A 21,856-nucleotide genomic window follows, 5' to 3' on the forward strand; every position below is an offset into this window, starting at 1 on the left:
TGTTTATTTAGGGGCTGTAAGAAGAATTTGATAGATATAAAATAATTTTATTGGTATTAAAATATTAATGGATTCTCATTGATAGGTTTTGAGTAGTTTGGAAGTGTTATGCCTGGAATTCTCTTTTAGAGCCCCATCCTCACCACAGTTTGTATCTATGTATATATTTGGTTTAGTTTGCTCAGTAGCAATCTGTCCTTTTAGATCTTTCCATTGTGTAATTTTAGCTCACTACCTCTGAATCCGATATTAGTCAATCTCTGAAATACACAGATGTTCAAATTTCTGTTGTATGTATGAATGCAGCCAAAGGAAATGGTGTTGGATATATATGTGCTTGGTGGCCATCTCAAGGAATATACTCTGTGTGTGTGGGGGGGGGTATAAAGTATATATAGAATATATATTAGTACATATATATTTTTCTCTTTCTCTTACCTATCTATTTAGGAACAGAGCTATAATTAAAAAATTCAAAACTCCTCAAACATTGGAAAATTGCAAATTTATTGTCCTTCAAATCATGTGATTACTTGTGTGACCGGACTTGGCTCTCAGTTTCCTCATATATAAAATTGAAAAGGGGCACCTATGATCTAATAGGCAGTGATAATGCCTCCATCAGGTCTTGGCACCAGCGAAGGCTGATCAAAACCACTGAATTTTAAAAGAACTGTATTAAGATAATTCAGGCAAACTCTCAAAACTATGTTTTGGCAAAGTGTGAAGCGATCTTATACACTGTTGGTGGTAATAGCAGTAGATATAATCTCTTTGGGGAATAATTAGCATTCAAATAAAGTGAGAATATTCAGCCTCTATAAGCGCCCATTCCACTGCTGACTATCCATCCTAGAGAAATGTGCACACGTCTGGGGATACAAAACAAGATGCCCAGAGCACCTATTATTTATCACAAACTGGAAACAACTCTTCTGTCCATGAATATAATAGGAAAATTGTGGTATATTTTTATAACTGAATGCTAAAGAGTAGTGAAAATAAATACAATCATACTCAAAACATTAATTAATTCTAAAAAGTTAATTTGAGCAAAAGAAAGACCAAAATGGTATATGCTGCATAATTTCATTAAAAAATCACTGAAACAAACTGTGCAGAGTCATTGTAAAATTTGCCAAGGGAGGAAATATATTATTGAAATTGTTTTTTTTTTCCTCCCAGAAATTTGTGATGAATGTTTGAAAATCTCATAGGGAACATGTGGAGAAGATTCTGCAAAAACAAAGAAGGGAGGCTGTGTCAATTTCTATGTTATGCCTCCATTTACAAAATACTTTATAGAAAGAAAATCAATTTCTTTGTTGGGTTACTGCCTCAAAGGTAAAGGACAATATAAGCAGAAACTAGAAGAACTGTGGCAGAAAAACAAGGACCTAAAATATTTCAAGGCCAATGAAATGTGTATTCCTCTTACCAATCAATCTCTCTTCCCATTCCTCACTGGAAATCTTTGTCATGCTACTTTTTTTTTTTTCCTTTTGAAGAAAAACTCACTTCCCTGCACAGAATTGCATTGCAGGGTATGTGGGAAATTGGTACATCATCCTGAAGACATGGTTCTAGATGGATTTCAAATAGAATCAAATTCTAGTGATTTCACAGCTACAAATCTGGACTGAATGGGTAGGAACTGGCCTGGCTAGACTGTGTGGTGCACCACTCTGCAGGAATCTGCATGGAACTTAAACAACAAACTCGAACACTAAGCTTTCAAGTTATAAGTTAACAATTAATGTGCACACCAGTTAGCAAAGTTTGTTGCATATTAAAACCTCCTCTCAGAGTACCATCTGTGTATTAACAGAAACAGATCATTAGAGGCTGGGAATTCCCCAGGGTGACTCTGAACTGAGTTTTGGGAGCTGGAGGTGGAGGAAAGCAACTCTGGGTTCTTTTTTTTTTAATATTTTATTTTATATAATTCTTACATCATTTTTCATTTTTGCACAATGTATGCATTTTCATTTTGGTTATATTCTGTAATTCCCACCCCCCTTATTTTGGCCCTGATCCCTCTTCTTCCCCTCACCCCTGTTAGTGTGTTTCTGGTTTATAGTTGCTTGTTCCAGAAAGAAAAAGAAAAATATCAGATGATCTCACTCATAGAAGGAATTTAGAAATCCTAAATAAGGGACCAGGAAAAAGCCTAATTATAATAAAGAAAAATCAAAATCAACTCTGGGTTCTTACTGCTGCTCCTGTGTGCAGCTGACACAATCACATCATTATCACATGATATACTTGATCTGCCACAAGACACAGCTTTTAGGTAGCATCATGTTTGTAGTGTCAGTAAGGGCAAAGAGCTAGTTTTCTATTATTGGAGTAGACAGGTAAAGGAGAATCCTGGAGCCCTTGGGTTATTTTTCAGGGTTTTATTGAGATTTTACATGTAGTATGGCAAACAGGTACACAGCAGGCAGTGGTTCTGGGGCCCCAGGAGGCCAGCAAACCTCTCAGCTCCTGGCAAGTCTTTGCTCTTTGCTCTTTTCAGGCTCCATGGTGCTCTCTCTCCTGGCTCTCTGGCACTCTCCTTTACCCAGCTGCTCCAATCATAGAAAACCTGCTCTGTGCCCTTCCTGGCATGACAATTGGTGTAGTCGGCAGGATGATTCGATGCAGATGGGTATGGAGCCCTCTGAAGACCTTGGGAGGGACTGGAAAGTAGCAGACCATAAGCCTTGACAACACTGGAGGTGCCATGGCAGCACAGGTGGTGATTAAAGTCTAGGAGCTGTGGGAAGGGCTAAAGATGCTGCAGCACAGGAGGTGGACAGGGCTCCAGGACTCTCCTTTACCTGTTTGCTCGGGTCAGAGAGAACCAGCTCTGTGCCTTCCTGGCACTACAATGTTGCAGTTAGGTTAATTTTAAAATATTCATAGTCACAGAATGAAGAGTACTAGTTCTAACAACCACATATTCTCAGAACCATTTGAAGTCCTTTCAACGCTAGTTTAACCCACACCATACACCTGAAGGAAGGACTCACAACATGGGTGCCAAAGCAAGTCTAATCTTGGCCACTTCTTTTGGTCAAGCTAGAGCTTGCAAGTGCGCTTTTGCACCAAAACATAGAGATTTTGTTACTTTAAGATGGTATCTTTAGTTAAGAAACAAAATGTCACTGTAAATCAAATATAACTCAATGATTCTTAATAGAAAAAATTGTTTAATATTTCTACTTAGGAAGCAAAAAATCCTATTAAAAAGTGGAAGACAGGCCTAGTGGCACAGGCAGTTGAGCACCATACTGTAAAGCTGTCCGCAGCCTCTGCAGCGCGGGTTCAATCCCAGCCAGGTGGCAAGAGTCCCACATGGTGCAGCAGACCTCTCCTGTCTTGCCCGCTGCTCCCCTCAGCAGTGTATTTCATCAGTCTGCCTGTTCTGTTCCCCGCTCTGTCTCTGGTGAATCCTCTCACCCTCCCACGCATCTGACCTGTACCCTGGTTCATGTATAAATAAATACATCTTTAAAAAAAAAGTAGAAAACATCACTTACATACTTCCACAATGCCCTATGTCCACATTTAGTTTTTTCTCTTTAGAAATCTGTGGTCTAACGGATGCCAAAGATAGAATATTTTCAACAGAGGGTTAACTTTAAAATGTCTTTGAACTGCACACCAGATATGAAACATTTGAACTAAAATGTAACGGGTATGCATTCTTGTTCTATTTTTTGATGGAGTTGGGTTAGACTCTTCCAGCTCATGCCTTCATTTCACAAAGTTCCTGAGTTCAACACTTGGAGATGAGTATTGTGTGGGTAAAGGTAAATATTGGCAAATGGGGTGCATTTATAATGTTCCATAAAGCAGAGATACCTCATTTCCCTTGGAGTTTCTTCTCATGGAAGGTTCTACACATTGGGGCACAGAAGTGCTGGCTGAGCTTCCTTAACACATCTTACAAGTGAGGCATTCTGGCAGACTTCTTTACCCAGGAAGCACTAGGCTGCCTTGGGACATGACTGGCTATGTCCTAAATATAATAAATCCTAGCCAGGATTAATGTCTGGAAAGCAATACTTAATAGTAAATCTTAATAGTAAATCTAAAGCAATACTTAATAGTGTATTGCAGGAGGAAGAAAATGCATTTTTAGAGATGCTAGGGGTTCAGAGAATCCAAAGCTCACTGAATTTCAATGTATACTAAATATGGAAAATTTTGCAAATTCTTCAATGTTGCTTATGTGAAATAAGAAAGCAAGCATAAAATTGCATTCACCATAGCTCCTGCTCATTATAAGTATTCCCCTCTCTCCACAATTGTGTGTCCATCACAGTGTGAGTCCCACCATCTCCCATAGGTCCTTAAGGGAAGCTGACTGTAAAAATGATGCTATGAGTAGCACACAGTTGAATGAGGGCGGAGAAAGGAAATCTGAGGACATGGAGATGGGGGATGAAGAGTCTCCTGAAAGGCAATGCCAAAGGACTGTCTTTTCTTCAAAGGCCAACTACACTGATTGCTCAGCTCTCACAGGTGTCAGAGGGAGAACCTTAACGAGAAATGGACCCTCCCATCTACGTTTGCCTCACACTGAGTTTCTTATTTTAAAAGTGATCTCAGATGTCATTAAATATGTTCAATTGAGGATAATGAAAAATTTCCTTTTATGGAAAAATGATCTATTAAGTCTTGTCAATTTTAGAAGGTATATTTAGTCACTGCATGTATCTTGGCAGAGAGTCAGAGCTGGAATGATTCTTTCTCAGCAATTACTGCCTGACTCAGACAGCTGGTATGAGGAATCTTTCATTCCTTCTTCCCAGAAACAATGCATAACTTAGATTCACATTAATAGCAAACAGAATAGGAAACATTATTAGCATGCCATGTACTTAATTGTCATCTGAATAAAACTGTTATATTTTCTTTAATATAATAATAAAGTTATATTTCAAAGGTAGTTTTTTTTGTGAATATCATGGATACTAGTGTTTATGTGATCAATGTAATAAAAGATAATTAATTCTGACTGCAAATGCATGCACCATCCTAAGGAAGGTTTTCCTTCCTTTTTTGAATGCTTTCTTTGACATCAAATTATCAAAGGGCAGCTTCTTCACCCCCTAAATCTCATTTTAAAAACATTAATTAAATTTCCTTTTTTTGCATATTGATGTGTAACATTAATTTCAGCTATATAACATGGTTTGACATTTGTATAATGTGAAACATTTCTTGATATTGTGAACATGTTCTCATTTAATAGAAAGAGGGACGTACTTCTATAATGTGTTATTACAGTATTCAATTTTCTCTGAGAGAATATTTCTGCTCTGAGGTTAGGTGGTTGCTGGTATCAGTATAGTTTTTCATTCTTTTTTAATGGTTGAAGAATATTCCACTGTATGAAACAGACCACATTTTGTTTCTCTGTTCATCATATGATGGAAACTTTCTGATTATTTTGAATAAAGCTGTTATGAATAAGAATTATGCCTTTATCTGAGTTTTATACAAAAAATATTTTATTACACATGAGAATGGTAGACTGAATGGCAGAGAAAGCAGAAAAAGAATAGTTATGATCTATTGGGTTGCCAGAAAAGTCATGATGTATTTTTTCTGTTTTCCAAGCAAAAATGTGTCATGACTTTTTCAACAACCATAATAAAAAGCCATTCGTTTATCAAGTATTTTTGAACACCTATTATGTACCAGGTATTGTTCCAGGCACAGTGGTAAACAATAATTCCACATAAATTTAAAAAACTTTATTAGATGCAGGTTTTCATCCACCAAGTATTTAATGAGTTGTTACTATGTGTACAGAACTCAAAATCCTATGGAAATAACTTCTTATAAAATGACATTATTATATCATTATATCTGGGAAATTTGGCATTTTATGGGTTTTACACTGAATATTCTCAGCAGTGTATCTATTTTATCACCAACACAATTCAAGCACACGGATGAGACAGACTTTTATTTCACAGGGTGAAGAGTATTGAGCAACTATGCACCACTCTTGGTTTCTCTCTCTTTTTATTTCTCTCTCTCTCTTTCTCTGTCTGTCTCAACTTGATATTAAATACAAAAATACAAAGTTCTGAAATTAGATGAATTTAAATGATCAGATTATATATGTAATCTGTATATATAATCAGTCTCCAGATTATATATACTGATTTATTCAAGATAAAATTTAACAAGCCCGTTGCAACAGGGAGTCTCAATTTAAAGTGCATTTAAGGTGTACAATTGCATGGTGTTTCAGATGTTCAGAGTTGTGCAGCCATTTCCATAATCCCTTTCAGAACATGTTAATCACTCCATAAAGAAGCCCTGTGCAGGGCCTCCCTGGTGGAGCAGGCGGTTGAGCGCCGCACTGTGAAGCTGTCCACAGCCTCTGCAGCACGGGTTCCATCCCTGCTGGCCGGCGAGAATCCCACATGGCAAAGCAGACCTCTCCTGTCTCGCCCGCTGCTCCCATCAGCAGTGTATTTCATCAGTCTGCCTGTTCCGTTCCCCACTCTGTCTCTGATGAATCCTCTCACCCTCCTGTGCATCTGGCCTGTACCCTGGTTCTTGTACAAAAATAAATAAATCTTTAAAAAACAAAACAAAACCCTGTGCCCATCAGACAGTCACTCCTCATCTCCCTCCCGGTCACCTCCCTTCAGCCTTATGTAATCTACTTTCTGTTTCTATTACAATACCTATTCTGAACATTTCATGTAAAAGGAATCATATAATGCATGGCCTTTTGTGTCTGACTTGACTTAGTACAATGTTTCCAAAATTGTAGCATGTATAAGTGCTTCATTTCTTTCATAGCTAAACAACACTTCATTGTATAGACAAACATTTTATTGGTCCATTCATCAGTTAATGGGCATTTGGGTTGTTTCCATTTTTGACTATTATGAATAACACTGCCATGAACATTTGTCTTGAAGCTCTTGTGCAGATATATGTTTTCATTTCTCTTGAGTATAAACCTAGGCGTGGGATAACTGGGCCATATGTACCTTATGATTAACTTTTTGAGGCTCTGTCACACAATTTTCTAAAGTGGATATACCACACTGGATGCCCACCAGCTGTATATGAAGGTTCCAATTACTCCACAAAGTTGCCGGCATTTGTTTTTAATTTAACTTTTTGATTACAGTCATCCTATTAGGTATGAGTGGTATCTCACTAGGATTTTTCCTAATGCCTATATATATTGAGTATCTTCTCATGAGCTGATTGGCCATTTATCTAACTTTGTTTATTAAAAAAGTTGCTTATAAATATTTCTCTCCTCTGAGCTGTCTTTTAATTTTCTTGAACCATGAGGACCTGTGTAAAAAAGCAACTGTTTTGACTTTCATTTGAAAACTATATGCAATTTATGAATTGAATGGATGGGAAAAACTTCAGAATCTGGGAAATTGGGTGTCCGACGACAGTCCACTAATTATTTAAGCTTAGGGCCAGACCTTACCATCTATTAACTTAGCACCTGGAAGTGCCTGGTGCACATTCGATGGTGAAAATAATACTTGTTGAACTTTAACTGAAAGTAGTACTTTAAAAATTTTTAGGTTTAGAATTTAAAACCTGGATAAATCAAGTAACAATTTGGCATGGTGTAGTCCTGTGTAATTTTTGGTGCTTTTGTTTCCTCCTCTATAAAATGGAGATAATACACTCAGGGTTAGTTGAGGATGCTCCCACACTGTAAGTTTCTACAACTATGAGCTACTTTGCAGCCACATTTTGAAGCTAAGGAATATAGGACATATCTTCTAAGTTATTCTGAAGCTGTACATCTAATTAATAGTATTTTTTTTAAAGATTTATTTATTTTTATACAAGAACCAGGGTACAGGCCAGATGCACGGGAGGGTAAGAGGATTCACCGGAGACAGAGCTGGGAACAGAACAGACAGACTGACAAAATACACTGCCGAGGGGAGCAGTGGGCGAGACAGGAGAGGTCTGCTTTGCCATGTGGGATTCTCGCTGGCCGATAGTAATCGAACTCGCGCTGCAGAGGCTATGGACAGCTTCACAGAGATATTTCTCTAGAAATCAATTGCTAACAATCTTTCTCTTTGATGTAAAATTTAGATCCAAAGAAACAAAAATCTTAAGCACACCTTTGCTGAGTTTTGGCAACTGCATTCACCTGTGTTATCTAAACTCCTATCAAGAAGTAAGCACATGTCTTCAACTTCTTGCAGATGTACTATTCTTGGGAAGGAAGGTTACAGAGGTGCATTGGCCACTTAAATGATCAAGCACATCCCCCGAGCTGGAGGACACTGCACCCTGCTTCTTCAAGGCCAGTGAAGCATGGACTCACCGTGCTATTTTCACATCATCACAGGTGAACAGTGTGACACACTTCCAAGCTGGGGTACATTTTATAGACACTACTTGTGCTTCTGAAAGTTTAAAGACCTTTTTGGCTTCATGTTTGTGTTAAGGAATGTGAGGATCTGTTAGAATTGAACTTAAAAAAAGTTCTTTACGTTTTTCCTTTTTATATTCCTTTTCTGAATAATTTAACTTAAAATGTTTCTTGTGATTATTAGGTAAACCCAAAAAATTTTTGTAGTTATTTATGATTACTCATCTACCTACACCAGAATAACATCTACAGTATGTTGTATCATAGAAAACAATATTGATGTAGGTACTGACATAAGATTTTCTTGTAACCAGATGACATAAACTATGGTATTGATAAATGCAGTACTGTAAATATATTTTTCTTATGATTTTTTTCTGTAACATTTTCTTTGCTCTAATTTATTGTAAGAATATGATATACACTACTTATAACATGCAAAGAATGCTAATTGACTGTTTCTGTTACTGGTAAGGCTTCTGGTCAATAGCAAGCTATCAGTAATTAAAGCATTTGGGGATCCGAAAAGTTACATATAGATTTTTGACTGGGGAGGGAGGGTCAGGGCCCTTAATACCCACATCGTTTACAGGTCAATGCTATTTCCACACACTCTCCCTAGGGGAGAAACTGGATGTTGAGTCAAGTGAAAGACTCAACTTTTGATAAGTACTGAATTTCATTTTGTTTTATCAAATTGGCCACACAGATCTTATATGATATCAAAAATACTGATAAAACTTATGGTTGGTTTGATATATTTACTCTACTCAAACATCACTTGAGTGGTATTTGATGTAAATTATAGTTGGTTCAACAGCTATTAATTTTGTTTTCCACTGGGCCCTGTGGAGTCAGTGTTCTTTGGTACCAACTAAGCGCCACAAAGGAGCAGGGGCGAGGTAAGAGGTGCACTGGGCTCTTCACACTCAGTGGCCCAGAGCCAGTGCCGTACAGCTTCATTACTGGCACCCACATGGGACTCTATTTGTGAAAAGGTTCTATTTCAAAGGAATAAATGGAAAAATACAGCTCTAAGAAATTATTTCCATTATTATTATTATTTTACTGTATACAGTTCAAGGACACAATTATCACAACCTTCAAAATGAGTGTAACAGTATTTAATAAAAGGGAAACATCAGAAACTAGTGTGACATGAGGGCAGGGGCAGAGACTTGGGACCTTCCCTTCCTGCCCCAGAGTCCTTTCTTTTTCAGAAGACCTGAGAAATACTGAAATGATGAATGGGGATCTACCAGGATTCTCCACTCAGGGAATCAACTTTTCTGAGAGTTAGAGACAATCAGTTTATATATACACATTTGTCTCTGTACCCTGCTACTGGCACAGAGCTCCTGAAACCTTGGAATTTCCTGGGTGACAATGTGCCTTTTGTCCTAGTGCGGTGGTCTGAGTGGGCTCCTGGATGGGCTATGGTCACCAGAAAGACCAAGTCCTTACAATCACGTAACTTTCAGCCTCACCCCCATTGTCCAGGAAGGGGAGAGAGGCTAGCAATTGATCATGCCCATATGAGGAAGCCTTCATAAAATCCCAAAAGTATAGTTTAAAGCACTTTCAGGTTGGTGAACACATCTGCCTGCTGGAAGGGTGACTTGATCTAATTCTGCAGGACCAGGTGCTAGTGCTCAGGACCCTTCTGGATCTCACTCTCTATACCTCTTCATCTGACTGTTCACCTTTATCCTTGAGCATGTCCTTTTACACATAATAAACTGGTAAATATAAGCCAGTGTTTACCTGAGTTCTGTGAGGTGTTCTAGTAAATAACTGAGTCGAAGGAGGAGAGGGTCCTGTGGACCTCTGATTTGTAGCCAAGTGGGACAGAAGCTGTAAGTAACCTGAGGACCTACTACCCTCTATTGATATCTGAAATTGTGGGCAGTCTTGCGAGAATGAGCCCCTCGGGGTCTGAAGCTATCCCCAGGTAGACAGTGTCAGAACTGAGTTCAATTGTAGGACACCCAGTTGGTGCCGTAGAGAATGGCCTCTCTGCCTCCCACCCATCTGGAGTCAGCAGTGTTCGGAGTGGTACTAAGTTAGAGTGAGGGCGAGATGCACAGGACGAAAGCAGGCTTCCTATTCACAAAGAACACTGAGCCCGCTCAAATGCTTCTTCTCAAGGCAAGGGTTTCTAAATGAGCATAGAACAAATGGATAGCCAGTGGCTGATCAACTTACAGGGAGTATTTGGTCTACCTACTTTGTGACTAAATTTATTCCTCATATCTCATGAGAATTGCCATACTGCCTATAACCAGAAACATTTCTAATTCTGTAGGTCTGCAGTAACCTGAAATAAATTTGGCTAGAAATAAAGGTCAAAGTGATTCTTACAAGGAAGGTATACATGCACTCAGGTAGTTGATTACATATTTAATAAATTCAACAGTATATAGTAACATGGACATTTTCAGTGATCATTTCTTTTGTTTTAAAATGACCTGCAAAAAATAACTTTGAAGTTGAGACTTCAGTTTTGCTCATAATTTCCACATTGTCCTGAAAGCTTAGATTTCAGAACCTGGGAGCAACAGACTTGAGCCAGAGTTGGAGAGGGTGATGTGTCTCCTGACAGGCTGATACAGGGCACAGCAGAAAGTCACAGAGCCTCCTCACTGTTCTTTTATTTCTTCTGGGATGTTTCCTTTCTTTTAGAATATTCTAACACTGATTATTCAAATGGATGTATTCCTAAAGGTGTTGATCACGTCAACATCGGTACAAAGCAGAAGGACCTCTGTGCTATAATTTCAAGTAACATTAAGCAAAGTCTGATTTTGTAAACCTGTTCTAAAGATCCAATTTTCTCTTTCCCCAAATAGCTGTTTCCATGGCTACATAATCACTTATTATTAGGACTTACAGGAAATGCATTTAGGAGGAAAATGCAGAAGATAGTTTCTTAGTTTTCACAGTGGGAACTGAGGAATTCTGCATATAAAAAATAACCTATGGTCATTTACACAGCTTGTTTGATGCTTCAAAGATGCTCATTTTTACCAAGAGTACAATACTTACAGCACATTCCTCACACTCTCCTAGTCATGTCTGTATTGGACATTCAGCCTGGACATGTCTGTTCTGCCTTCCTGCTGCCCTGGCCTCACCACAGCCTCTGCGCAGGGACCTGGACCTGGGCTGGGGCTGGGGACAAGGATGGGTGAGGAGAAGGCTGCTCAGCCATTAGCTACACCCATCTCACCTGCTTCGTGTGTGATCTGACCTACAGATGACAAAGTGGACCTGCCAGTCAGAAGCAAGGGATGCAGGAGCAGGCAAGGAAAATTAAGTGGAAACACAGACAGCAGGGACAGAGAGCTGGCCCTAGGAGCTCTGACTCGATACTGACTTCTAGAGAGACTCAGAACAAACTGCCCTTTTCTTGAAGTAGCCTGAACCAGGTCCCCTTTTTGCATGTGCAAGAATATGCACAGGTCTTGACAGCCTTTTTCCCTTGTGTATGGCAGTGCTTTATACTTTGGGAGTTCCCGTGCACATTTGCTGGGAAATGTGATGCAGTGGTATGTATGCCTTTGTGGCTGGTGATGGTCTTTATAAACTCATCTTTAGACTTTCAGACTTTAGGGCCTCCCCTGGTGGCACAGCGGTTGAGTGCTGGGCTGCGAAGCTGCCCGCAGCCTCTGCAGCCTCTGCAGCCTCTGCAGTGCTGGTTCGATCCCCGGCCACCGGTGAGGGTCCCACATGGCGCGCAAACCTCTCTTGCCGCACGCGCTGCTCCCCTCAGCAGTGTATTTCATCGTCTGCCTGTTCTGTTCCCTGCTCTGGCTCTGGTGAATTCTCTCACCCTCCCAGGCTTCTGACTGTACCCAGTGGTTGTATAAATAAATAAATAAATCTTTAGACTTTCGGATTTTAATTTGTTGTTGAGAAAGTGGCTTTTCTGCTCTCTCACAAGTCCTCATTGACACTACCTAACTGGCCACTATCTACCCATGTGCCCTCATGGCTCTTCCTGCCCTGGGTTCTTCCTCCCCTGTAGTCTTTCATTATTAAACTGAGATCTAATTCATATCATGTATAACTTCACATAACAGAAAATTCTCCATTTTGAAGTATAACATTAAGTGGGTTTTGGTATAGTCACAGGGAAGAACATTTTCATTATTTCCATAAGAAACCCCATGCCCATTACCAGTCATTCTCAGTTCACCTTCTCCCAAGTCCCCAGCAACCACTTACCTAATTTCTGTCTCTATGAGTTTGCTTATTCTGGGTATTTCATGCAAATGGAATCAGATAATACATAGCCTTTGTGTGAGGGTTTTTGATGTAGCATAATATTTTCAAGGTTCATTCATGTGCAGCCAGTGTCAGGCCTTCATTCCTTTTTACTGACAAAGAGCAATTCGTTGTATGGTATATCACATTTTATTTATCTATTCACCATTTGAGGAACATTTGAGCTGTTTGTAGTTTTTGGCATTGGGGGGTCACGCTATTACTAACATGAGTGTGCATGTTTTGTGTGAATGTGTGTTTTTAATTCCGTTGGGTATATACCTAGAATGGAATTGCTGGATACCTTTAAGTTCAAGCTTTTGAGGAACTATGAGATGTTCCCCTCTGCTCAGCCTCGTCAAGTCCTCAGAAGTGTCCCCGGAAAATTCCCAGGATTTCTGCCATGGAAGTAATTACATTACCAGAGCTTAGACTTTCTCCCTTCAAAAGAATTAAGGTTCCAAATGCAATACTACTGAGCAAGATAACATAGGGACTTAGATGCACATTGAACATAAGTCCCACCTTTTCCTAGAGAAATTTAGAAGTAGGGAAAAAAGAGAACATGTTAGAATACCGGAATACATAAGAGGATATAGGGGGACCACAGAGTGAGTCTGGGGTGGGGTGTGCATTTTAAAGGATGGGAGTTAGCTTCTCCTGACAGGACCACAGGGTTCCTGTTTTGCTAGTTCATTTACTTCCAGCATCATGTGCTGAACACTGACTTCATACAAGGGCATGTACCCAAAGCTGGGCATTAAAGGGTGAACAAGATCTATTCCACGAGGAATTAAAAATCCAGTGGACTGGACAAGGTGCACACATATTGTGCTCTGAGGTCTTTATTCTGAGATCCTGTTCCTCCATTGCCTTGGCACTGAAATTTCTTTTATAAAGGGATGTTGATGGAAGATGGAAGCAGCTTGTAGTTTCTTAACATTTTGTTTGGCAACATAAAAAACCTGGCAGCTGTATATTGGCCTAAGAAATTTTTTTTGAATGTTATTTTTTTAAAATCCCTTACCACACCCTTCCCCTCCACACCCAGTCTCAAAATCTGTGGATAAGGGAGAACAAGACAAAGATTACTGATGCAACCTGATTCCCATGTGTATCAAAGTGGATAAAACAAAGTTGGAAAAGTTACAACTAATGAAGATAGTGAGGTCCAGAGGGAGTACTGATTTCTGCAATTCTGCCAGGCCAGAGTTAAGGAAGCATCAGCAAAGGTCTTACTCCTATCAATCTTACAGAGGAATCTTGATCGCAGGCTCCAGGGCCCCATTGATCACACGGTTTATATCTGTGGCTCCCTTAATTTGAAAGAACAGAACTGAAAGGAGTAGCAGATCTAGGCTGTGCTCCTGATCATGGTGGGAAATTCTGATCTTTATGCCCCAGTTTACCTCTCTGGACTTTGGTTTCCACATGGGTGATGAAGCATCAAGAGTTTATCTAAGGGGCCTCCCCGGTGGCGCAACGGATGAGCGCTGGGCTGCGAAGCTGCCTGCAGCCTCTGCTGTGCCGGTTCAATCCCCGGCCACCAGCGAGGGTCCCACATGGCACGCAGACCTCTCCTGCCGTGCCCGCTGCTCCCCTCAGCAGTGTATTTCCGTCATTCTGCCTGTTCTGTTCCCCACTCTGGCTCTGGTGAATTCTCTCACCTTCCGGCACTTCTGACTGTACCCAGTGCTTGCATAAACAAACAAACAAACAAACAAACAAATAAATAAATAAAATCTTAAAAAAAAAAGAGTTCATCTAGGGATTACTCTGTGCCTGTCATTCTTTGAGAATTTTGGATATCTTTCTAATTCTATAATAATGGTACGAGAATAGATTCCATAATTCTTCCCATTAAAGTAATATTTCCAAACACTCATATAGTGGTCGATTCAAGAGTTAAGATCTGAATCCTGACTGCCTGTTGTGAAAGGTCACCCACTTCTTCTTTTAAAAACTTCTATATTTGCATATCTTTTTAAAATTAAGTCATCAGTTCTATCACTGAGGTGATACGTTATCTGTTTCTCTTTTTAAGAAAGAAAAATTCCTAAGGTGACTTCAAGTAGCACACTGATGTGATGTTTCCCAAAGGTGTCTTTGCTCAAGAAATACTGGAAAAGGACATCCACATCAACTTTAAATACAAACCTATATGAAGTTTAATATCGTTGTGCACTGTGCCAGAAATTTTAGTTATTAGCAATTTTTCAGTATATCCTTCCCATCTCTAAAACATTGTGATTTAACATATAATTCTGTCATGGCTTTTAAATGACTGGGAAATGACATGACAGAGAAAAACAAATGTGATCGGGGGGAATATAAAGGTTCTTCAGCAATGTGGTGGTCCTCCCAGAACCTTCTGCCAGGGACCTTTTCTATACCCACCGCCAAATCTAGGCTGTGGAATGAAAATCAATGTACTTACTGAATGATCTGAGAGTAACTACAGGGATGTATTCACAGACAAAATTAAACTAGGGGGCATGGCCAACTTCAGTGGGGATGTTTAAGTGGAGCAACTATTAAAGCAAGAAACAGGAACTTTTACATAATTTTCTATATAATTAGAACTTTTTCTTAGTATATAGTTTCTTCACTACATAATTCTCTTGGCATATATAATGGAGGCCCATTAATGCTTCCAGCGGTCATTTCGGGGTGTCTGGAAGCAGTCTGTGCTCCCTCTGTGTGGTACTAGGCCTTGCCATGCATAGGACTGTGCTCCACTCACCACAGGCCTGAAGGAGTGTGGACAAGAAGATTAAATAAAATCCTACAATATCACCAGTACTTCCCCACCTTGGCCAGAGGGCCATTTCCCTCCTCTGAAAGACTCCCACTTATCACCTATTTCTTATGTGATTTTATTTCTTTTTTAAAAGATTTATTTTTCATTTATACAATAGCTGGGTTACAGGCCAGAGGCACTTGAGGGTGAGACAATTCACCAGAGACAAAGCGGGGAGCAGAACAGGTAGACTGACAGAATACACTGCTGAGGGGAGCAGCAGGAGAGACAGGAGAGGTCTGCCATGCCATGTGGGACTCTCCCCGACTGGCCGGGTATCAAACCTGTGCTGCGGAGGCTGAGGACAGCTTCGTAGCGCTGTGCTCAACCCGCTGCGCCACCAGGGAAGCCCTTGATGTGATTTTAGGTTCCTCCTCCTGAAACTGACTTCTGAAGATTGAACTTTCTCAGATCCAGGACCTCTCCTCCCTAAACACTCACACTCAGTTGCTCATGCATTTCCAAGGCTCTGTATACCACAGGATAGGGGTGATAAGAATCTCACTCTATGACCATCTCTCTTCTGAGTTCTGGGTTCCTACAACAGATCTCTCCACTTAGATATGCCTTGAGCATCTCAAATTCAAACATGTCCAATTCAGAGCTTGATACCTTTCTTTGCCTCCCACAAACAACATGTCTGGGTTTTCTATTCCAGTAAAGAGCACCAGCTGTCATCCTAGACAGAACACCTAGGGTCTGTCCCTTTGGCTCCCAGAGTTCACCTCCATGGCCACCACCTGACCTGAGACAGCTCACTGGGGTCTCTGCCGCCTCTATTTGATTGCCCAGGAAGCAGCCAGAATGGCCCTGACAACTGCACTCATTGAGCCCATGGCCATATACTGCATTTGAAAGAAAATCCAAGTTCCAGACATGGTCTTCAGCACTTGAGAGAGTGTGACCTCCACTACCCCTCTCACTTCTTTATGGTCACTTGTCTATTACCCATCCATACCCAGACTAGCTTCCTGTGAGTGCTTGGGAGATGCTCAGCATTCCCCCAAACCTCCTGGGTACATGTCATGGGGCCCTCCTCAGTGTCCGCCCATCTGTTTACAGGTGATGGTGCCTGGACTCCAGGGATGAGGAAGGGCTGAGGCTATCACACAAACACTCTCTCCCTGAAATCAGTATTCACAGCATCACTCCATTAGTTGGCTCCAAATAGTGTGAATTCCCAGATTTTGTGCTCATAGATTGTTTCTACTAGTATGAATTTTTAAGAGTTTACAAATTTAAAATGTCAAAGTGCCATTTCTTGTTGCTCAAAGAGTTACACATAGTGTTTCTGTGATCAAAATAGTAAACATATCTAATATTTCTTGATAAACACTTTTCTAGGGGAACAATTACTCTCTAATAGTAAAGGAATGAATTTAAAACAGTGAAAGAAAATAAGAAAACAAGCATTTCAGGGAAAATAATGAGTCAGGGACCAGGAAACAAATGGTTAAAATCGTTAATTCTACGACCCCAAAAAACAAAGGATTAAGGCTGCTCATTACCAAAGCAGGGTGGTTAGCATAGCAGTAACTGATTTACTAGAAAGCAGTGTTACCTAACTAAATCATACATTTCAGTCTGTCCAGAATGAATTCCAACCACCCTTATCTAGTTTGAACAACTTGTCAGTATGTGAAGAATCCAGACCATGACAAGTTCTTCATCTACAATCACATCAACTTCAATACTTACTAAATCTCCACCTAGGGGGAGGGCTGAGCCGTCCTGTTCTGAATGTGTGATGCATGTGGAAGCTCAAACGTGCAAATGATCGACATTCCCTGTCACCTCCAACCCAGTCACTAAAGAGTCCTTGTTCCACTTTTGTTCTCTTTTCTTTTAAAAATCCCTGCATAGATAATGCTAAATGAAGTAAGTCGAAAGGAGACAGAAAAAGACTGGATGGTGTCACTATCTGTGGAATATAAAGTAACTAAACTAACAGACAGATAAAGACAAGCTTGAAAACTACCCTTGTAAGCTGACTATAGAACTGAAGCAGCCAGAGGGGACTGAGAACTAGGGGAAGGCTGAGAACTGGGAGGGAATGAGGCCGATGGACTCTGGAGATGCACTGTGGGTGATTTGTGGTGGGTGCACTACGGTGGCAATACCTGATGGGGGAATCCAAATATTACCTCAATTGAAAATAAACAGAACGATGTAAAAAAAGAAAAGAAAAACTAAATCTCAAGGCATACATGAATAAAGAGGATAAGACACAAAATAATTCGATTAACTTCATGGTCTCTCTTTTCTTTAACTGGTGGCCAGTTTGGTGTTTGAAGTTTTAATGAGTCTTTTCAAAAATATGATGTTTAGGTAAAAAAAAAAAAAACAAGCAAACTGAGTATGTTAACAGGAGTCAAAATTATTGTAAAAATCATACAGCAAATTAAGTATAATAAAAATAAAATGGAAGTAAGAAAGTAAGTAAATAAATAAATATCCTTTCATGTCTTTTCCTCAGAGAAGCAGTCTCCATTACTTGTACAGGTAATAAACTCCTCTTTTTCCAGTGAAACTTGGGTCTGGTCTACTGGTTGACACTTTTAAGTAAGTTAAGTAATGAACACTTTTAAGTAAAGAACCCCTTCTGGTATCAAAATAGTAAACATATCTAATATTTCTTGATAAACAATTTGACAACAATTTCTCTTCATTACTTTTTTTAAAATCAAATATTTACTTACTATGTCTACTTCTAATGTGTATAAAGCATGAGCGTTTGTTGCTTTAAGTGAGAGCTTGGGTTTGATAGCAAAGTTGATATTATTTTAAAATTTAATTTGGGAGCTCCGTGCTCCAAAATTAACATATAATAGTGACTATCTAAGTACATTATAAAATATGAGTATGCCCTGCAGCTCTACAGAAAGCAAAAAATGCAGAGAGCTGAATACAATGATCATGCTTCTGGGTCTTCCCTGAAACACCAATTCCTATTAGATTTTCAATTGTCCCTCTACTCATATTAAAGTTGATTTCTGTGGTGAGATACCAGCTGTTTCTGGCATTCAAGAAACTTGGGTATCCTGGGAGGCAGCATAACTGTGGGTGCAACCCTGACTTCACAGAGGCCTGGACCGATCAGGGATGGACTTACTATTGGGCGCAGTCGATGAGCTGGTATTCATTTGACCTCTCAAAGCATGCCTTCACGCCTTCATCATCCCAGAGTTTCTTTACGTGATCAAAGAATTCCTAAAATTGAAGAAGTTGCATATGAGAAAACACTATAATCTTTTCATAAGTTCAAAATAAAAAGAAGCTGCATGCCCACGTTTTCAGGTAGCGCGTGAATTGTTTTCTTTACACGTAGTACAGTGCAGAGATCCTGCCTTCAGTGTGATGGGAAATGGATGTATTTTTGAACTCATCACTTACTCAACTAGTCCAACATTCCTAACATACCGGAAAGTTCCCCCAAGTGAAAACTGTAAGTAAAAAATTAATGACATTTATTAACAATAAATACAACTAACAGTATAATTTAAAGTTCTTAGTACTCAGCAATTTAACTAGTGTAATTGCTACTTCAGCAATAAAAAAACCTGTCTGTTATAATGGAGAGTTCTTTTTCTGATGCCTTGGAATTTTCTAGGTGCACCAGGATTATGAATAGACATGGTTGAACAGATGAGTTATAATTGGTCAGAAGCACTGACCAATGACATAAGAACTAACCAATGACATACGAAAAGAATCTTTAAAATTGCCCATTTTGACAACAGTCATTTGTTGTTTGTTGGCATTAAAAAAATTATGAGTTAAATATGAACTGTGGTTTTAGTTCACTCAAGACCACAAGGGCACAGTGCCCAATTTCATCCATATGACAAGCAGCACCCACTGAAATCTGGAATTTCCTGGGCCTCCCTGGTGGTGCAGCGAGTTGAGTGCCACGCTGTGAAGCTGTCTGCAGCCTTTGCAGCATGGGTTTGATTCCCGGCCGGCCAGGGAGCTACCCACATGGCGTGCGGCAGCCTCTCCTGCCTCGCCCACTGCTCCCCTCAGCAGTGTCTTTGGTCCATCTACCTGTTCTGCTTCCTGCTCTGTCTCTGGTGAATTCTTTCACCCTCCCGCACCTCTGACTGTATCCCAGTTCTTGTATAAATAAAAAAAAAAACTAAAAAAAAAATAAAGAAATCAGGAATTTCCTTATCTCAAAATAAAAGATGACTTTATGAATTCACATTTCTAAAATTACCCCAGTAAAATTAACAGTGCTATGGAAGCAAATGACTATAAGTTCATTGCTATATATAAAGGAAGTTATGTAAATGGGAAACAGCCATTTCCACCTCTGATCTGGTTCTCAGGTTACCCCGCAACTAAGCAGCTGATGCTAGCCTTCATGATCATGTGATTGCCATGCACCCAAAGATCAAGCTAGCTTCTCTAGAGAAAAAGAAAAATTAAGGGTTGGTACATTTTCCTAGAAATTCACAATTCCCTACAATCATGGACCCACATATTGCAGGGCTTGATGTTTATATAATGGGGGGCACTCTATGAAAAAAAAAAAGAACAAAATTATATATACAATAATCAGTACAAAAATGTTGAAAGAGGAACAGAAAGAGGGCTCCTGAGCCTAAGGTTCATTTGGTTCTACATTCAATTCTGACTTCCCAGGATCAGGAAAAATCTTTACGTTATACCACATGTCTCTAATCAATAGCTTGTCCGTCTGTGTGTCTGTCCATCCATCCACCCACTCACCCACCCATCATCATCGTCAACAGATACAAATTGTCTCCAGTTGTCAATGAAGAAACAATCTCCTTATAAAGAGTAGGAGCTAAGCCTCTCAGTTTTTAGCTTGTCTTCCTAGATTTATGTTTCCTTCTGGAATCTCCCACCACTGCTACTATCATTCCAGTTAAGGTGTTTGCAGGTTTCCTTAAAAAAATTTCCTTCTAGGGCCTCCCCGGTGGCGCAGCGGTTGAGCGCTGGGTTGCGAAGCTGTGCGCAGCCTCTGCAGCGCCGGTTCGATTCCCGGCTGCTCCCCGGCCGCCAGAGGTGGGTCCCACATGGCGCGCAGACCTCTCCTGACCTCTCCTGCCGCCCGCTGCTCCCCTCAGCAGTGTACTTCGGTCCTTCTGCCTGCTCTGCTCCCCGCTCTGGCTCTGGTGAATTCTCTCACCCTCCCGCGCTTCTGACTGTACCCAGTGCATGTATAAACAAAACAAACAAACAAATAAATAAATAAAATAAAACATGCCTCTAAAAAATAAATAAAAAAAAAAATTTCCTTCTAGAAGCTCTGAAGACTTTGCCCTTGCCTCCCACATGATGAAAGAGAAATTCTGTAGTATGCAATTATCGAGCTGGCCTGGAAGATAGTAATAACTCCCACGGTGTTATGAGTCCAACCTTTCTTTCCTACTACAATCCTCCAGGGCAGCAGTCTCTTGAATAAAGTCTTCATTACTGTCCTTATCTGAAGCTCTGAGACAGAATTATAGAAGAGTGTTTGATGCAAGAGTTAAGATATGAGATTTCTGGAGTATGTAACAGTGACAGCAATAAAACAGGAATGTGGGCTCTGTGATTTAAAAATAGATGTTGTGGATAACACCAAAGAAACAAAAACAAAACCTTTTCCTCTTTGTTTCAGCTTCCTTGTTGGTAAAAAAGACATAGCACAAGAACATAGCTAGCTCCCTAGGAATCTTCTGCTTTTTAAAGGATTCCAAAAACTTCTGGGAACATTCCAGGTCTCCTGCTGTTGTTGCTTCTCCCAGAGTTTACTGGAGGAAAATTTCAAACATATAAAGTAGAGAATGACTCTCCAGGCACCCATTATGCAGCTTCTACAATACGTTTATCAATACACGAACAATTTTCTTTTATTTGTATTTCATACCCTTTCCTCCTTTATTCTTTTGCAGCAAATCTCTTACACCACATTCTTTTATTTCGGCATTATTTTTAAAAGATAAAGACTTTAAAAACTCAGAGCCACAATGTCACCCTCCCAACTAAAAGTACATAAACTAATAAAGAAATGATTTTGTAAACTCATTAAATATTCAGTCAGCCAGTGCAGTTTCTTTTTTTAAAGATTTATTTATTTATGCATACAAGAGCTGGAGTGCAGGCCAGAGACATGGGGTGGGGGGGCAGGGTAAGAGGAATCACCAGAAACAGAGTGGGGAACAGAACAGGCAGATTGACCAAAGTACACTGCTGAGGGGAGCAGCTGGTGAGACAGGAGAGGTCTGCTGTGCCATGTGGGTCAGCTCCCTGGCCAGGATTCGAATTAGTGCTGCAGTGACTGTGGATAGCGTCATGGTGGTGTATCTTAACCCCTTGCACTGCCAGGGAGGCCCCAAGTGAAGTTTCTTTAGCTATAATTAATTGTCCAGTCAAACTAGAATTCTACAACATTTTCT

The 21,856-nt window shown here is 40.0% G+C and overlaps 1 protein-coding gene across 2 annotated transcripts in view; it reads right to left on the reverse strand.

Moving 5' to 3' along the window:
• GNAL (G protein subunit alpha L) overlaps positions 1–21,856 on the reverse strand; it is a gene marked incomplete at both ends in the record, with an annotated part of 182,680 nt that overhangs the window by 22,343 nt on the left and 138,481 nt on the right. For both annotated transcript variants that reach the window (XM_084252139.1, XM_084252140.1), the window contains one exon: positions 18,562–18,659. In XM_084252139.1, coding sequence (XP_084108265.1) covers positions 18,562–18,659 — 98 coding nt within the window. The remainder of the gene's footprint in view (positions 1–18,561; positions 18,660–21,856) is intronic.

Source organism: Talpa europaea, assembly GCF_964194135.1.
Source record: "Talpa europaea genome assembly, chromosome: 13".
In the NCBI taxonomy this organism is placed as follows: Eukaryota; Metazoa; Chordata; class Mammalia; order Eulipotyphla; family Talpidae; genus Talpa; species Talpa europaea.